At 33.4% G+C, this 19,661-nt stretch overlaps 1 protein-coding gene across 3 annotated transcripts in view; it reads right to left on the reverse strand.

Annotated features, from left to right (window-relative positions):
- LOC127727443 (uncharacterized) overlaps nucleotides 1-19,661 on the reverse strand; it is a 187,270-nt gene that overhangs the window by 140,222 nt on the left and 27,387 nt on the right. For all 3 annotated transcript variants that reach the window (XM_052234780.1, XM_052234809.1, XM_052234771.1), the window contains exon 2: nucleotides 18,633-19,370. In XM_052234780.1, coding sequence (XP_052090740.1) covers nucleotides 18,633-19,327 — 695 coding nt within the window. In that variant the 5' untranslated portion in view covers nucleotides 19,328-19,370. The remainder of the gene's footprint in view (nucleotides 1-18,632; nucleotides 19,371-19,661) is intronic.

Genomic DNA, 19,661 nt, shown 5'->3' on the forward strand with positions numbered 1-19,661 from the left:
CAAAACCTGCGTTTCAGGAGTAAGTGCATGGGACCTATTTGTATCATGTTTTATATCTGGTTCTATTGCCAATGTTATTTAATTGATACTGTGTCTATCCAGTCTGTATCTGGATATAATATCCATTTCATTTTCAAAATGATCAAACGAAGAAAGTGTGGTTCTAATATTGAAGATTCTTCTCCGTCTTCTAACATTTGCGGCATCTTGATCGAGAATAAAGCAATCTTAGATATGGTTTAATTCATATTCGCGGACAAACTATGATCGAGATACGACTGGGTATAGCTGTAGTAAGTTACGCCAGGATTTACGTATTATTTACGCTCATCTTAACTTACGACGGCTTTGTGAAACGACTGTAAAACCTACGATTTATTTACGATGAACGTACGTTGACACGTAGACTTTCGAAGGCTTTGTGAAACGGTACCCTGGACCTTTTTCAACAAATTTTTACTTTAAGTTCTGACTTCGGTCTTATCCCATGTGTACAGTTTCAGTTTAAGGTATGGTTTGGCACTAGACCTTTTTTTAGCCCCTTCCAAATATGCATGTGCCTTCCTCCGTCATGACATATTGTGTCATTGAGTCTTTGTTTCTGTATTTCATTTTGTTTTTGTTGTAAATATAAATCAGGCTGTATGTTTGCATATTTGCTTTTTTTTTTACACTCGTCGTTTTGGAAATTAAAAAGAAGATGTGGTATGATTGCCAATGAGACAACTCTCCACAAGAGACCATATGACACAGAAATTGACAACAATAGGAGAAGACGTTACTAAGTTGTGTCTAATCCATTTGTCATTTTTGAACAATAAAATATGTTTAAACTAACAACTATAGGTCACCGTACGGCCTTCGAAGCTAGAATACAGTGTTGCTGTTTACTGAAGTTACTCTTAGACTAGTAGCTCTGTACTGTTTTCTTGATGTTGGAGGTCCATAATATTTTTTTGACGGTGTTGTCCATGTACCATTTTGTAGATCGTACTTCTTGGGCATATGTTTTATAGCGACACGCAACTAGAACTTTGGCTATTTTTCAGTTTAAGTTGTCGTCAGCTAGCAATTTATCTATTCTTTTTTCGGGCTGATTACAGATGTTGTTCAATAGTCCAAGTACTCGGATATGTAGTTGGGCTTCTACTGGTAGTATTCCGTTTAGGATGTTGATAGTAACATCTGCTACATGTACATAAGTTGGTAATGAGAGTATAAGCTTATTAGTAGCTTTTTCTGGAAGTTTTCGATTAATTCTGGTGAACTTGTTTTTGGTAGCTTTAGCTCTTATCCATAGAGAAGTACTGGAGATACGTAACACGAATGACCGAATGACACTTGGAATGACCGTATGACACATGAAATTTTATTCTTAGTTTAAACAGTATTTATTAATGAAAAATTTTACAAGAATAAAGTATTAAAATATTACATGAAGTTTTAATCTAAGCACATATATGTGAATTTTAAACATTGATTTATAAATAATAGTACATTAAAAGTGTATGTTATAACTAAAACATGATTTATTTAAGCAGGCAAGTTCATAAAATGTTAATATAATTTCGTGGATACATCTGTTCCTGATTGCATATATACGATCGCTCAATGTGTTCAAGTTGGACTACCAAAGTGGGGCCCTCATTTGTAAAATATATTATAACTCACTGACACTCCATGAATTGAAATGTATTTCATTTAACAGTCAACAAAAATTATTTTAAGTAATAATTTTGCGGTACGTTTTAAAACCGCTCAGGGCCTCCTGAGTGCACTCAGGACATGTAATAGATATTTTAGTGGGCGTTGAGGGTATGCGTCCGATAAATTATTTATTTTTTTATCTTAATATTTTTGTTTGAATAAAATTAATTGAATATTTCAGAAGTTATTGAAGTGTTTATTAACACGCGCCGTTATTTGGAATATGTCATGCATGACCGATGATCATATTCGATACCAATTATCATGTTGATTAGGTCTATACAAATACTTAATTAGGTCGTCTGATCTTTAGTAATTAGTGAAGGTAATCAACACATACTAGTTAACCAAGCATGAAAGGTTTTCTTAGAACAAAAATAAAGATAAAAGTTGCAAAAAATGTTAAATAAACGTTTCGTTTTGTTTGTAATAATATTAAAGCCATTTGAGAATTTTAAGAAATCCATTCAGTTTATTTAATTTGAAAACGTTAACAAATATAGATCTAATTCATTGCAAAGTGTGGCGTCCTTCAGGGATCAAAACCCCGTTTTAACAGCGTTTGTTTAAAGGTTAATTATGCATTGGCCACGTGTCGTTAAAAAACAAACTGATTAACAATATAATAGAGTTGTAAGGTAATAAATATTTCAGGTATTGGGCATTTGTCATTATCATGATTAGATTATCTAATTGACAACAAATACTTTATACAACTTACCAAGTAAGTACTAAAATGTAACACTTTGCAATAAATGGATGATAAATTCCTGCACCATATTTTACTCTTTTAATAGGGAAAATTAAGGAAAGAAAAACGGCGCGTGATATTTTTTTTTTAAAGATTATAACTTTCTAAAAGAAAACTCATTAGAACTTCGAAATGGTGTATTTCAACTTTGCTTAACTTATTTCAACATTTTAGTTATTTGTCCTAGTTAATTATGCGGTTACCAGATTTATGTAACATATTTCACTATCTTCATAAAGACAAATACGGATATAACATTCAAATTCTCTTAAAAAAAAACCTCTCAAGACAAACTTCTAAATTCTAGATCCCTCTGATCTTCATTATTATCGATACACTTGTCACACATGTACATCCTGAATAAATCAATTGTTATTTTTATCAAATTTGGAAATTTAAAACTTCTAAAACGTTTCCCGTAAGAGCGTAATCTTTCATTCTTCTCTATCTGTATAGATGCACCATTGTATCTATATCTTATCCCTTATGACCATGAAATTTTCCTCCAATGTGTCGTGGCTTTCTATTGGCTACTTTTTTTCAGTTAATCGATTTTCTCAAAATTCTCAGATAATCCCGGATTTTCTCCAGTTAATTATTTATCTAATTTTGTGAGGAATATAATGAATTATCTCAAATATGCATTAAGCTGAGAAAATCACGGTTTATCTTAAAATTCTGAGATAAACCGGGATTATCTAAAAAAAATCGAGATAATCCCGGTTTATCTGAGCTTAATGTAAAATAGTGAGATAATGCTAGTTTATCTGAGATTATCTATAAAAGTGGTTCAGGCGTGCCATAGGTATACAATGAGAGAGTTTTTTCATAGATACATATTTCGAAGTCGTGTTATCAGACAGCACAACGACACAAATAACCAAAAGACAGTTGGACAGACAGACGTCCATTTTTAACATTCTGATTTCGTGATGAAAGAAAATATATAAATCATTTGTTTTTGTCCATAATAAAACTTGATAAAGCAAAGTATAACATATTGTCATTTCTGAAATACGGATTATAAAAATAAAGCATTGCACCATACCGATCCATTTTGCGTCTTGTGAAACATCTTCATAGCAATTATCATTCGTAATGTTAGAAAATTTTGGATAGATAATGTGTTTTTGTTCAGAGTAATTTTTGATAAAACAAAGTGTATATTGACATATATTTATAGCTTTCGTCAACATAATGATATATATTCAAAGACGAGAAATTACTGCCATGCCGATTTTTTTTTCCTCATATGAAACAATGTTGTCATTTTTGAAATATGGATCATCCAAATTCCTATTTCTAGCATGAATACCACGACATGTTCTCAAAGAAATATACCGGTAGTTACTGCTAGAATACCTTACTGCGAACCAGTTCCTTTTTGCGTCTAGTGAAACATTTTAATTGTAGCATATCAATTTGAAAAAATAGTTTGATTGCATCATTTACCAGAAATTAAAATTTATATTATCATACAAATATAAAACTGCTTGTTTAACGTCCAGTGACAAATATTTCAGACATATGCAGAACGAATCCTCTGTCCAAATGACACAATTATGACGTATTTTTCGCTAACAAATAGCTAGTTAATTGGTATATGTGCGTACCTTGCAAGGTCCTTATGCCCGTCTGACAGTTTTCAATTGACCTCGAGCTCATTTCATGGATCAGTGAAAATGCAAGTGTGTTAATTATTAAATAAAGCATGTAATTACTATTTTTCACTTTTTTATACATAATATATATAAATAACCCGAACAATCCAAACCATCTTTTTCATCGATATCTTTTGTTAATCACAACAAGATGTGTTATTTGCTAGATATTTATGATGCATACCATTAAAAGTGAACAGACAACACCGTGCTGTAATCAATACTTGTGGGAAAGTCAAATGACCAACGCTTAGTGAAAATGAAATAACAAACAACCATCAATTCTGAAATTATCTTGAACACAAAAATTCACAGCTGCAGACTCCTTCATCTCTTCTTCTACATTTGCACAAGAGAAATTTTAATAGCAGATACCCGATTTGATGCCGTGCCAACCGTAGCACGACATGGGAGCCGAGATTGAACGAAAATAATTGACATATACACTTAATATCAATGTACGTTTTATGAATCATAATCAACAGTATTGGAAGTATTTTTAGCTGCATCATGGCATTATTTTCACTTGGATATAATACGTATTTATAGCAAACGATAGTGTGTGTACTCGATTATGCTTTCAAGTAACTGTTGCACGGATGGTTTATAAGCAGATTTAGTAGACATTACTTTATATTATATCTGATTTTGCATGCTATAAATATTATGAAAAAAGTATAACATGAATAGGTTGGAATTTTATGGGTAGGATTTTAGAAAACATGACAAAATAAGATCAATTTCAACATACACAAGCTAGTAATCTCATTTTTAAGGTATTAATGCCTCGCACACCAGGATCAAGCTAGCAGCCACTACGCTTGCAGCCAGTTTTCAGATATGACTATAAACCCAAAAGTTGCATCAGATTCAAACTTAGTTAACTTGAAACCGTTTTTATTAATATATGACTACTAAATTATCTGTTTTAAGGATACAATTAAGCAGTCAAAAACACTCGGATTAAATAAATTTCAAAATTTCAGTTCGTGTTCATTAATTTAACGACAATTCATTTAATAGTGTCTTTGACTGCTTCATTTTATGTTAAAAAAACACACAATATTTAGGGGTTACTGGTATATTAATAAAAAAAAATTAAGTCATAATGAATCTTATGCCATTTTTTTATGGTTTATAGACATATCTGAAAAATGGCTGCTAGCGGAGTGGCTTGTCGTTCACACGTACATTTAATTCGAATTTGAACGATCTTGGTCGAGCGAGTATTACTATATAAATAACACATAGCTGGGATTGTGATAAAGCAGATTGTTACCCCGAGAAAACATTGTCAACTGAGGCGAAGCCAATGTTGACAATGTCTTTTCTCGGGGTAACAATCAGATCTATCACCCTCTCAGATATGTGTAATTTAATTTATTATACTGAATGTTCTGTTATTACTGTCGATTAAATTTCAAATTCAAAGTAATAAACTACGACGTCTTGTACATAACAACCATCCGTATTTAATAAAGCGCACACTTGATCAAGCGTCTCCGTGAAGGGTAATAGAGTATTTACCATAGAATAGAGTAAATTGTCTCCCTCGTATTAACCAAACAAAATCTGGCATTTTGACATGAAGTATAATGAAGTAAATTAACACCCTCGTATAAGCCAATCAAAATATTGCATTTTTACGTGAAGTATAATAAATAGTATCACATTCCAAGTGTGCAAGCTTAAATAAAGAAGTAAAGATGAGCGCAATCAGTATCAAATCTTTGCATTCTTCACTGCAATTCAATACCTTAATAGTTCTTATATTTTTTCTGTGTTTTCACAGAAATCGTCTTACACATGTATGAGAAATTTTACACATAATTAAAATACGAAGAAAGGATCAAATTATAAGATACGCTAATAAGGTATCTATTATAGAACACGAGTGTTAGTGCAATTTAGTATAAGCTGGTGACGATGGATTGCTGCTTAAAGTCAAGCGGCAAAGTTGATTTTTATTAAGGACGGGAACATATGTTAATGTGATATGCATAATAAACCCTGCTTTGTACTAGACCGACTTGCCGGGATGGATTTACAACTTGCTCGCTCACAAGGCAACAGTCCGTAGGAAGACATCAGATGCGGATCCAGGAATTATTAGGCAATGTTTGGAGTGGAACATGTAAAACATTTTCATTAACCATAAAAGTAGCTCCATAAGGAGGATTCGGCTAAAATCCGCCGCTTCACATGTCACCCTAGTCGGACACCTTATTCTAATTCCGAGCCGACCAGTCTTTTCTCTTACTCCTTAATGCTGCGTGCTCAGCGTAGTCGCAGCAAATGTCACTTTTAAAGTTTTTGTTTTGAACAAGCCGGGTTTCGATCCCATGACCTCCTGCACTCAATGCAAACATGCTACCACGACAAAACTGAAAGTTGTTCTTGTTATTTTTATGCCCCATCTACGATAGTAGAGGGACATTATGTTTCCTGGTCTGTGCGTCCGTTCGTCCGTTCGTCCGTCCGTCTGTCCCGCTTCAGGTTAACGTTGTTGGTCAAGGTAGTTTTTGATGAAGTTGAAGTCCAATCAAATTGAAACTTCGTACACATGTTGCCTATGATTTGATCTTTCTAATTTAATTGCCAAATTAGATTTTTGACCCCAATTTCACGGTCCACTGTATATAGAAAATGATAGTGCAATGGGGCATCCGTGTACTATGGATACATTCTTGTTAAATATAATTCATTGCTTCTAGATATTGCTTTTTTCATCGGCAACAGACTTATAAAGATTTATTATCAAATTTTATGCCCCCGCCGTAGCGGAGGGGGCAATAAGTTTTTTATCCTTGTCTGTCTGAACTTCCTTAAGAACGTCCCAAAATTGGTTTCCGTTCTCTAACATTAATTTCCCTCAACCAAATGTTATGAAACTTATACACAATGCTTATTACCGCAAAACATAGACCAGGGTTGCATTTTGGTGGCGTCATTTAAACCGTTCTAGAGTTATGCCCCTTTACAAATGGAAAAATTGCTAATTGTTTTGTTTCCGTTCTCTAACTTTAGTTTGCCTCAACCAAACTTTATGGAACTTATACACAATGTTTATTACCACAAAACACAGACCAAGTTTAAATATTGGTGGCGTCTCTTTTGCCGTTCTAGATTTATGCCCCTTTACAAATGGAAAAAATGCTTAATTTTTTGTTTCCGTTCTCTTACTTTAGTTTTCCACAACCAAATGTTATGAAACTTATACACAATGCTTATTACTACAAAACACAGATCAAGTTTGAACTTTGGTGGCGTCATATTTTACCGTTCTAGAGTTATGCCCCTTTACAAATGGAAAAAATTGCTGGATTTTTTGTTTCGGTAGTCTAACTTAAGTTTGCCTCAACTAAATGTTATGAAACGTATACACAATGCTAATTACCACAAAACTCAGAGCAAGTACAAATTTGAGTAGCATCACTTTTACAGTTCTTGAGTTGTGTCCCTTTCTAACATTATATGCAAGCGGGGGCAGCATCTGTGTCCATTCCCATTTATTTAGTTTATTTTTTGAGAATGCATTTCTTAAAGGTTTGATTTTTAGCGGAAAAAACAAATTCGGTGACCTTATTTAATTTTTACTGTAACGTCACCACAACTTCTATACTCTATAACGCTATTTTCCATACAGTGTCGTAAAAAATCGTGAGCGTGAACTATTCCTAACTATTGCCAATTCTCAAGCGTAATCAATAGATGAGGAAATAGACTTACTAGTTTTTAAGGACATTTCTGCTGCCAATACAAAAACGCACATTGGCAAATATGTAAATATACTGCAAGTGAAAGAAAGTTACTGTATAGACTGTAACTCCATCTTTTCTAAATTAGACAGGGTTTCGCATCTATTTTCACAAATGTTTGTATTGTCCTAATTTTTATGAATCAAATATCGAGTTTGAAATTGTCCCGATTAACACAGTGTTGACAGAATGATTCTCATGATACATATTCTATAACTGAACTTATAGGTCGCGCAAACCTCCTCAAAATTTGTTGTTTACTCAGATATCAGAATGTCTGTAAAAGTGCTCGTACTCTTTCTAAATGATATCAAAATTGCCCTATGCAGGTACAATCTTCTCATTTTATAGATATCAATGTCAGAATGACGATAACAGAAAGTATTGAGACATTCAATGCAGTTAACCCTGTAACGATATACATATAGCAAGCTTATTTATTCGTAAGGGAGCTACCATTTGACTTTAATCGGGGGAAAAAGGGGGAAGGATGAAAAAATATTGTCCTGCATTTTTTTTTAATTGTAATCTCTGTCCTGCCTTTTTCTTTTTGTTTTTCCCTCTAACGTCCTGACGTTTTTTTTCAAATTTCACCCCAGCCCCCGCTCCCCTAAAAATGAAATGGAAGCTTCCTTATAATATTAACGTGACGTCACACTGTCTGGTACATGTAGCAATCTATTGTATGAACGATTTATCTATTTACAGGAAAGAAAAAGATGACTTCTACTCAAGGCATGATACATTTACAGGAAAGAAAAAGATGACTTCTACTCAAGGCATGATATATTTATAGAAAAGGAAAAGATGACTTCTACTCAAGGCATGATATATTTACAGGAAAGGAAAAGAAGACTTCTACTCAAGGCATGATATATTTACAGGAAAGGAAAAGAAGACTTCAACTTAAGGCATGATCTATTACTGCTGTATAAAGACACCAAATAAAGGACAGAGCTTATTTTCTATTTAATCTGTATGGTTTGAATTATAATATTTGCTGTAAATGTTGAACAGTTGAAATTAAAACCACATTCTGCAAGATTATAAACTCACTTCAAATGTGTCAATTTTTTTCATGGTCTCCCATAGGGTGTAATTTTTTTCAAACGGGCTGGGAAATTCACCAGATTAAATTGATTGATTGATTGATTTGTTGGTGTTTAACGCCACTTTCAACACTATTGTGCTATACCGTGGCGGTCATTTTTTATTGATGGAGGAAGCCGGATTGCCCGAAGAAAACCACGAACCTTCGATAGGAAAACTGACAATCGTGGGCCTAGTCAATTAGGATTGGAGTCGAGCGCACCTTGCACGAGCAGAATTCGAATTCATAATCTCAGCGATGACTGGCTAGTGATACAGTAGTTGGACTACTTGGAGGACTTGGCCACCGAGGCCCCGACAGATTAAAACATACGAGTCAATTTATAGCTATTCATAAATAAGGGGATCGGGTATGATTGTCAATGAGACAACTTTTCCTCAAAGATCATTTGTTAGTGGTTTTTAACAATTAACGGCAACCTTGCGGCCTTCAACATGAGAAAAACCATACTGTTTAGTCGCCTATTAAAGGCCCCTATATACATGATTACAGTTAAACAAGAGTTTGTGAGGAAATTAGCCCATTTCCTATACTGTATCATCTCTATTTCTGATGTTCGTTGTTTAATTTATCAGTGTGAATGTTTCCCCAGCCAATGATTCCTTTCAATTGTGTTATCTTCTGCTGAAAATGTTTCACCACAGTGACTCTTTTCTATTCTTACAGTATCCGTTAGACGACATATTTCTCGCTGTTGTATACAACGGAATGTGCAATCATTGTGCAATGCATGAGTATTTTCTTCAAGCCTGTGAACTTATTTTGGTTATCATCTCTGGGAATAATTCCCCAGTCTATAGATAACTATTTGGTTAGAATCTTTGTGAAGAAATTTCCCCAGTCTAAATATTTTTTTTGGTTATCAACTGTGTAAGGAAATTTCCCCATTCTATTGATTTCGGTATCGTTCCCCTCTTTTTTGGGAAATTTCCCCAGTCTATTGATTTATTTTTGGTTATAAAATTTTAGTGATTTCGTTTTCGTTATCATCTTTTTTGGGAAATTTCCCCAGACTTTTGATTTCTTTTTGGTTATCAAGTTTGTAGGGAAATTCCCCCATTTTAGTAATTTCGTTTTCGTTAGCATCTTTTTGGGGAAAATTCCCCATTCTATTGACTTATTGTTGGTTTTTATCTATTAGGGGTGATTTCCCAATTCTATTGACTTCTTGTTGGTAGTCATCTTTTTGGGGAAATTTCCCCATTCTATTGATTTCTTGTTGGTTATCATCTGTTTGGGGAGATTTCCCCATTCAATTGACTTCTTGTTGGTTATCGTCTTTTTGGGGAAATTTCCCCATTCTATTGATTTCTTGTTGGTTATCATCTTTTTGGGGAGATTTCCCCATTCTATTGACTTCTTGTTGGTTATCGTCTTTTTGGGGACATTTTACCATTCTATTGATTTCTTTTTAGTTTTCATCATTTTTGGGGAGATTTTATCATTCTATTGATTTCTTTTTCGTTAACATCGTTTTAGGGAAATTTCCCCATTCTATTGATTTGTTGTTGGTCATCATCTTTTTGGGGAAATTTCCCAAATTATTGATATCTGATTGGTTATCAACTTTATGGGGAAATTTCCCCAATACTTGTTAACAAATAATTTCTACATTTCTTGTATACGTAAAGTAAAACGTGTTTATTTCTTGAGATTGTTCTCTAATTTTTGTTGTGTAGCGTTATTTGATACCATCATCAAATATATTTGTTACAATCATGCCAGTTAAATGTTTGTTGGAATATTTTGTTCACACAAATAGAAAACATTGAAAAAAGAGAATAAAATAGAAATTCTCTTTTTCAAATAGATTGCGTTTTATTATTAAAAATTACCTTGTGTATATCTAATCCATAAATATTTTACCTTGTGTATATCTAATCCATAAATATTTTACCTTGTGTATATCTAATCCATAAATATTTTGCATTTGCAATTTCATCAATACGTAACAAGTCTTTCTTCCGTTCGTTTTCCGTTGCTCTGCAGTTTGCTGCAAATCTCATCACATATGCAGTAAAGCGGGTTAATTTTCTATAAGAATTGTACTGTTCGATATCTATGATTTCTCCTATACCAGTACCTACATTTTGATTAGTATCCGTTGCTTTAATTTTGTTATCGTCCTCCGACATTGAGTGTAGAAAACGCAGTTTAGAATCTTTAGGCACAACCGAGAGCACATTTGGAACTATTCTGACTCCTATTACATACAATAAGTTGCCGTCCGATGTACGAAAAAACATAATCCGTGACCGCGGAAACGACGACTGGGACATCCAATCATTGAGGGTAGTAAAAAAGAGAGAAAGGATTAGAAATTTGACCGACCGCTTCGTTTATTGCCGGAACATTTTACGGACAGAACAGAAAACAGTCGATGACACGTGAGATATGCTTATTTTGTGAAGAGCCGCATCATCCGAATACATGAAAAAACGTGAAAGATGTTGAGAAACACAAAGAAATTGTAAAGTGAAAAAACGTTTGTTTTAACTGTTTCGGAAATCACAGAGTTGCTGAATGAAAACCTGAATTTAAATGCCGACAGTGCGGAAAGAGACATCACATGAGTATACATGTACACACCACGGAATTAAAGAGCTTGACAGCAAACAGCAAAAGCGCACATAAGACCGTAGCACAAACAACCGTAGAGGAAACGCCACTAAAGCCGATCACATTATTCATTCTACTGTTTCCGCACATATAGAAGTTCTCCTGAAAACTGCCGTAACACCAGTTTGGTCCGACAATCGATCCATCGTTACGAATATCTTACTTCACGAGGGAGCGGAGAACTCATTTATAACTGAGAATTTAGCGCAAAAATTAGAAATCGAGTCCACCGAAAAGATTGCACTTAAAATATCTGGCTTTGGAGGAAACGAAGGACAGGTTCGTCATCTTGATAAAGCAAAAACAGTTATTGAGACAGTTGATGATAAAGGAATAGAAATTGAAGTAATCATCGTACCGAAAATTGCCGCTCCTATTCAGACTAAATCACGGAAGGAAATTAAAGCACTGCCATACTTACATGGATGACGACTAGCACATCCTATATCCGCAGAGGACAAATTCAACATAGCCTTGTTGATTGGCGCAGATTATTACTGGTCAATAGTTGAATAATAAGATAAAATGGACCGACCGCAGTAAAGTCTATAATTAGTCAACACCCTGTTGCCAAGGAATCATCTACTACGCCGATGCGCATTGTTTATGATTGTAACTGCAAAGATGGAAAAGGTAATCCAAGTCTAAATGAATGCTTAGAATGACACCCGCCTGTTATGAATGACATTATGGAAATCCTTATGAGACTTCGCGCTAGGAAATATGCTACTACCTCAGAGATAGAAACAGCATTTCTACAAATACAGCTCGACGAGAAAAAACCGAGATGAAACGAGGCTCCTGTAGCTTAGCGACCCTGCAAATACATCAAGTTCACTAATAACATATCGCTTCAAGTCCGTACTCTTCGGAGCTATATGTTCGCCATTTATTTTGAGCGCCACACTTCTCAAGCATTTTAAGGAAAATCCGGGAAAATTTTCAGATACTCTAGGAAATGGGTTATATGTGGACAACATTTTAACTGGCTTTGATAACGAAAATAGCGTAAAAGATTATTACAGGAGATCGAGAGAATTACTCACGAAAGGCGGATTCAACCTATGGTATTGGAATTCAAACAGTCTAAAATTACAAGAAATCGCTTGCAAAAAACCTTAGACAAAGATGAACTCACTAAAATTCTTGGTATGCAATGGAACGCTAAATTGGACAAGTTGTTTTATCAAAGTAACAACTTCGAGATAGACGAAGAAGGGAAACTGACAGACAATATATCTTACGACAATCATCCAAGATTTTCGATCCATTAGGATTATTAAGCCCATTAACTGTAAAAGCAAAAATCTTTATGCAATCACTTTGGAAGCTAAATTTGGAGTGGGACGAAATATTACCGGAATATATTCAATCCAACTGGATATCAATTTCACAAGATCTTGCATTGAGATTAGAAATAGAGATCAATCGAAGTACTACAACACAAAACGAGAGTAACACAAAATTACCAACTCACAGGTATTAACCGATGCACCAACACATGCCTACGGCGCATGCGCATACATCATGTATGACAGAAAACCAACAATAGTGATGGCAAACAATCGAGTAACGCCTATCAAGACTATAACTTTACCAAAACTAGAGCTTATTGGGGGCTGTAATTGGAGCAATACTTGCTGATCATATCTGCAAAAACTTTCCTGGAACTTTCAGTGAAATACAATTTTGGAGTGACAGTTAAATCGTACTTAGTTGGCTTGCATCAGTAAAACCACAGGGACAATTTTTTAAAAATAGAATTGAAGAAATTAAAAGTATGTGTGGAAAGAATTTATGGAGGTACTGCCCTACGACGGACAATCCTGTAGATCTGCTTACCCGTGGTATAACATCTGAAGAAATGAAACAGAATAAAATCTGGTTTAGTGGACCTAAATGGTTAAACAGCAAAGAAGATTGGACAACATGGAACGGAAACAATGTAACGTCTAGCGTATGTACAACAATGTCGGAGGACGATGACAAAATTGAAGCAACGGAGACTGATCAAAATGTAGGTACTGGTATAGGAGAAATTATAGATATCGAACAGTACAATTCTTGTTGACAAAGGATATAGTGACGTTACCAATGGTTAAATTAAAACGGCATTAAAAGTAGCGTTAATGTTTGGCATAAATTTAACTGCCTCTAAATCACCGACAGTTGAAGGCATATTAAACAAACTTTCGAATTGTAAATGTTATTGTAAAATTGTGCATCGAAGGACATCACTATAATTAGTTTACCGGTTTACGATGGAAATGTAGAAGTCTGTGCATGTCAAAAAGAAGGACCTACAGTAAGCATTTGAGCATGTAGTGACTTCTAGTTCATTTAACTTTGTGCTGAATATTTTCACCACAACTACCTTTGGTTTCTACGTCTAATAGAATTAATAAGCAACGGTTTTTAAAGGTCTTACATGCATTTTTGTAACACTGTTTTTTTAATTCAAGTTATGGCAAGTACAATGGCAATGTATTTTACATGATTGGGTACTCTCTTCCGAGTAGTTTTAGGGTTCTTTGCATAACGACAAGTTCCATGTTATGCATTACTTTTAGATAAGTAAACAGACAATCCATATGTTCATAAAAATCTTAAGGTAAGATGGTTGAACCATGGCATATGCTTTCCTTCATGGGGCAATCCACTATTTAGCTAGACTGATTTTGAACAGTGATCTAAAGTAATGCTAAAATATTCATAAGTGCTTGTAATTTGTACAAGAGCAATTAATCAACGATCTTATTTTCCATACGTCACTCAATTTGCAAAGAAGGAGATGAAAAAGGTAACGACTGCTTTCAGAACATAGAAATTTCGTGTTTGAAAGTAGTAGATTCATCAATTTAGTACGTATGGAATTTTGAAAATATGCTAAATGCAATGTGGTCACGTTTTAGCAGCAATATTTGAAACTGAATTTCTTGTTTGGTAATGAATCGATAGAAAACAAATCTTTATAGTGTAAACAATTTTCTTGTTTGTTACGATTAGCATCATGGCAATGCTATGAAAAGATGATTGTATTTGAATGATTTTTTGCAAAATTTGCATATTTAACATTTGACTAAACGAAATATTTATTTAGTGGTGCGCCTCCTACTATCAGCGTAAGGTATTATTGAAGCATAGTATGGACTGTTAAAGGACAATTGAAGCATTTTATTACCAACGGAACCTAACTTTACTTTTACTAAAAAGCATATATTAAAAGATAACTGAGTAACATTCAACTGAAAATTGCTAACAGTAACATATTACCCGGTTTTTAAATATCTATTGATTACTGACGAGTACAATTAAATGGCATTCGTTTATTGATGTAAAAGGACGAACCTTATAAGGCCTAACTGACTACTAGTATCTAATTATCAAATAAAATAAAGTTGTGAGTTAATAGTCATTGCAGCAATGGTCTATTTGTATACCACAAATTTACAATTCATAAATTTTTTCATTTTCGTTGTACTGCTAATTTCAGTATCCATTTTTTTTAAGTTCATCATTGATGTTTTACTCGACATAACAAAAAAATGAACAACACAATTATGCATCAAAACATTTCTTTTAACCAACGCAATATATCTTGATTGACCTATCATACAATTTTTTTAATCATTGACTAAAAATTATTGTAAAATGTTAACATTTCTTTACATATTGACAACCAATACATGGAAGTCTAAGCAGAAAACTCATTCAAAGACTATATATATCAAAACTTAGTGATGTTATGTCATTACCATGTCTCAATCATCGTCCTTAATTTTTTTAAGTTTGAATCTTTTGCTGGAAAACATCTTTTGCCAATTGGAACTTAACCTGACAAGATTTTTCATTTGAAAGTACTTAAACTATTTGAGTTTCTGTTTGTGTGAGTCGGAAATGCAAAATTATTGATAGACTCAATATTGTGTTCTAAATTTATAAAATTACAGGGATCTTCTAATGAATTGCTTGGCATATCGAAATGGGAATTTTGGGAACGATCCATATATAATATTTCACTCATGTTAAGTTGTTTGTGCCAATCCCAAATGGAGAGGACTGCATCTTTGGAACGTGTGGAAATTGTTTTTTTTTTATAGCATATAACCCTATGAAAAATACATACACAAAGCTTCTTATCACACAGCGTCCGGTCAGAATGGGGACGTTAAATCCGATGCCTCGTGTAAAGAGAGTGCCACGCTCTTTGCACGTTAAGAACCCTTGCAACAACTCTTTGAGGGGTCCGTAGGTGACCTGTTGCAAGGCTAAATTTCTGTCCCTATCCAATATACCCTCATTTCCCGTGGCAGTCTAAATTTCTCCGACCTTTATCCCTTAATCTATTACAGAACCTACCTATTGTATTTATTGTGAACTTGTTCTCGTCCTGAATATGCATGAAATATTTGCCACTGGACGTTAAGCAACCAACAATCAATCAATCTTATCACACATAGGAATTACAGATTTCACTAAGAATACTCTGGTGGAGAGTTTTCTGATTGGCAATCATACCACATTTTATTATTTTTATAAAGTGATCACATGCTAATTTGGGATTTTTTTGTTATGATAAACAAATAAACGAAAGACCATTTAAAACATAAATGAACTACATGTGAAATACATACTAACAACGTGTCAGAAACATTATCACACTTTGAAACCAAATAATACACCAATGCACAATGGAGTGTTCTTTTGCTTATTTTAAGGATATGGTACCTATTTCGAAATTATAAAATGACACCACTTTGGAACATAATTACGCATACAACTGGTTTGAAAATGCATATAAATATCTTCTTTTCAGAAACCGTCTAAAACCTTTAAATTAAATATTGAATGCATGATACTACGATGATACTAATATTGAGATTGTTGTGTGAACTTGAAGTTCAAAATGGCTGTCACCATATAACACAGTTTAACATAGAACTCTATAAGAGAGACATATGACCAATTTCTCACAAACCATATCACACATTATAACTTAATCGTTTACAAATGAAACAGATTGGGTGCGGTACACCGTGCTGAATAAACATTGCTGCTCCACTATGAAAAAAAACAACACTTTTTAGTCCAGCCCAATAAGAACAAATACAGGGAACCATATCTCCATAATATTACTATTCATGTCATCCTAAACACAGTTTATATTTCCCAAATTATCATGACAAAAATCAACTAATACAAATCCAACAATTACTGTATATACTATTCTGTGTCCACATTTGTTAAAGTAATAAAACACCTTTCAGTACGAGCATAAATTATTGGATAATGTTATGTCTAAATGATATTACACTGGTTGATACATCTTCTTAGCAAAAACAGCCATGAGGAAGGAAAAGAACATATTCAGTGTATACTACTTTCAAAGTGTTAGCAGAATACACACGCCTGTGCATTATTCTCATCTTTAAGATTGAATTTAGAAGCAAATTATATTGGACCGTAGGAAGAAATGTCTTTAAAACTAAGGTAGCAAACTATAAGCTACTGTAGTTAATAAACTCATCATATATACCAGGATTAAAATTGTGTACGCTAGACGCGCGTTTCGTCTACAAAAGGTTCATTAGTGAAGCTCGAATCAAAAAAGGTACAAGGGTCAATTAAGGTACGAAGTTGAAGAGCACAGAGCACCTTAAGTTCCGAGACGTTTTGCTAAATAAGTAGAATTTTACTTAAAATACTAATGGCCAGACATGTTTTATAAATTGGCAATTATGTAGGCATGATAGATACTATGTCAAATACTGTACGGGTTAGCTGCCTTAACTGTACATATCAAGATAGACTATTGTTTACTTCAGAAGAAGAGAGGAGGTGTTATTAATTTAACCATAGGATTACCACATGTATGTATGTACATCCTAGTTTCAGACCAGCAAGAAACCCCTGTAGTTTTTCCAATGCATTACTACATATAAATAACTAGTGCCATTGGTGTGTAATGCTATACTTTTAATTTGCCACAACTTTTTTTTCTATTTTCCCTAAAATTTCAAAGCTTAGTCTGAACCTTTCATCTTCAAATAGAAAGAATTATTTTCACTAACAAAAAAATCTCAAGGATGTTCGCTTCATGTAGATTCATTAAAAAATTAGCCCGCTAACCCTTACTTTTCTTTTCATAAATTTATTACATATTTTAAAAAGCCATATTTGAAAATCTCAAAAAATCCTTTTATTTGTTTTATACTTTGTCAAAAAAAGGTGCCAATGTTAAATGTATGAAAAACTAAAGAGAATCATTTCCTGCCGAATTTTCGTTGGCTTATATTCCGAAAATAATGACACGAACCCTAATTTATTTCTGCTTTTTTAGGTCTGTTATTTATATACTATCAAATAATCACAGTATTTTGAAAAGCTTGTTATCATAGCTATTTTGAAACGGAGTAACGAACATCCTTAAGACATAAATTGCATTACATTCAGATAAACTAAAAAACTGATTAGTGTTAACTTTCGCCAATTATTGAAGCTATACGAGAATGGTTTTGATGCAAAATTTCAGAAAACTCTACTATTGATCTGTAAGTTAAATTTATTCAACACGTAATATAATCCTGGTTGTTATTTACATCTACATTTTAGTGCATTTACTACGATATAAAATTTAAATAACGTAATTCAAATATGTTTTAACAGGATTTCCTATGCGAGATTTGAAGACAGCGAGAGGCATTATGCTATCTTAAATTCTTCCTTTTGCTAAATTATATCTGACTATCACATGTTGACAAAAGCAGTCATGAAAAATGATTTTGTAAAATACTATGATTTAAAGTTATTCTTAACAGTTCAACGTATATCATTTACAAAATATAAAGAATAGAAAAAAACAATATATACTAGTAAGTTAGAGATCCTTTCAGCGGCACAATATTCATTTAATCGTAGATGATATATATACCGTACATGTACACGTCATAGTTTAGAGCAGTAATGAAGTGGTGTTGTAAAATTAACAATCAATTTGTATCTTAATGTATAAATTTACTACAAACCGTAAATCAGGGTCTGTATTTTCATCACTGAAATTATAACTAGGTCGGTTAGTACACACACAGTCATCTGAATTGAAGAACGCCGACTTCATATGCTGTTGTAATATGTGTCGTTTAGAATTATCTTCTGAATTAGGAATGTTTCTTGTGATATTCAAATAATGTCTTCCTGTTTTTTCCCTTTCTAATTTGACAAGAAATGAAACACCACAACTCGTTACATTGCCATAATGTCCATCTGAAATATTCATATGTTTAGTATTGACTCCTTTCGGATCAAATTCGCATATAGGATTTTTATTGTCAGAAGCATCATTCACATTTTGTGCTAAGATGCATTCTATTTCATTCGAAATGCTTTCAACGGGCTCTTCCACACTTTCCGAATCTGTATCCTCCAAAATGTCTTCTTCTTCGGAACTGTCTGTCCATTCGGAATCAGATTCTATCTCAGGTGAAATTCCTGATATATTTTTTCTATAAATACTTTCAGCATTTTCAACAAACGTGTTGATGATATAATCCGAATGCTTATATCTGATATGATTTCCTAATTGACTATGATGCACAAATGTTAACGGACACAGACTACAGGAAACTGGTGGCTGTTTTGCATGGATATAAAGATGAGCTCTCAAACTCAATTCATCCTTAAAAGGGATAAGACAAAATGAACACCAATGTTGTCGTTCCATGGTTGAAATTTGAATTGTTGATATGTTTCGTTTCTTGTAACACCTAAAACAAAAAATAATGTCATTGTAATGTACTGTAAATTTCTTAAATATTATATGCAAAAAGTTTACTTTACTTAAAATATATATTATGCATTTACAAATTTTGAAAAATACATGTAAAGTCACGCTGTAAACACAATACGAAGGGTTGCAATGTAACAGATTTATGTCAACATAATAATTCACACATTGTCTTACGTTTCCGTATTATGAAAATATTATTCATTTCATGAATATTGAAACACAGATACGGTAACAGAAAAAAAGAAATAGGTATAAATATGAATTGTAA

The sequence above is a fragment of the Mytilus californianus genome, unplaced genomic scaffold (assembly GCF_021869535.1).
Source record: "Mytilus californianus isolate M0D057914Y unplaced genomic scaffold, xbMytCali1.0.p SCAF_1, whole genome shotgun sequence".
Lineage (NCBI taxonomy): Eukaryota > Metazoa > Mollusca > Bivalvia > Mytilida > Mytilidae > Mytilus > Mytilus californianus.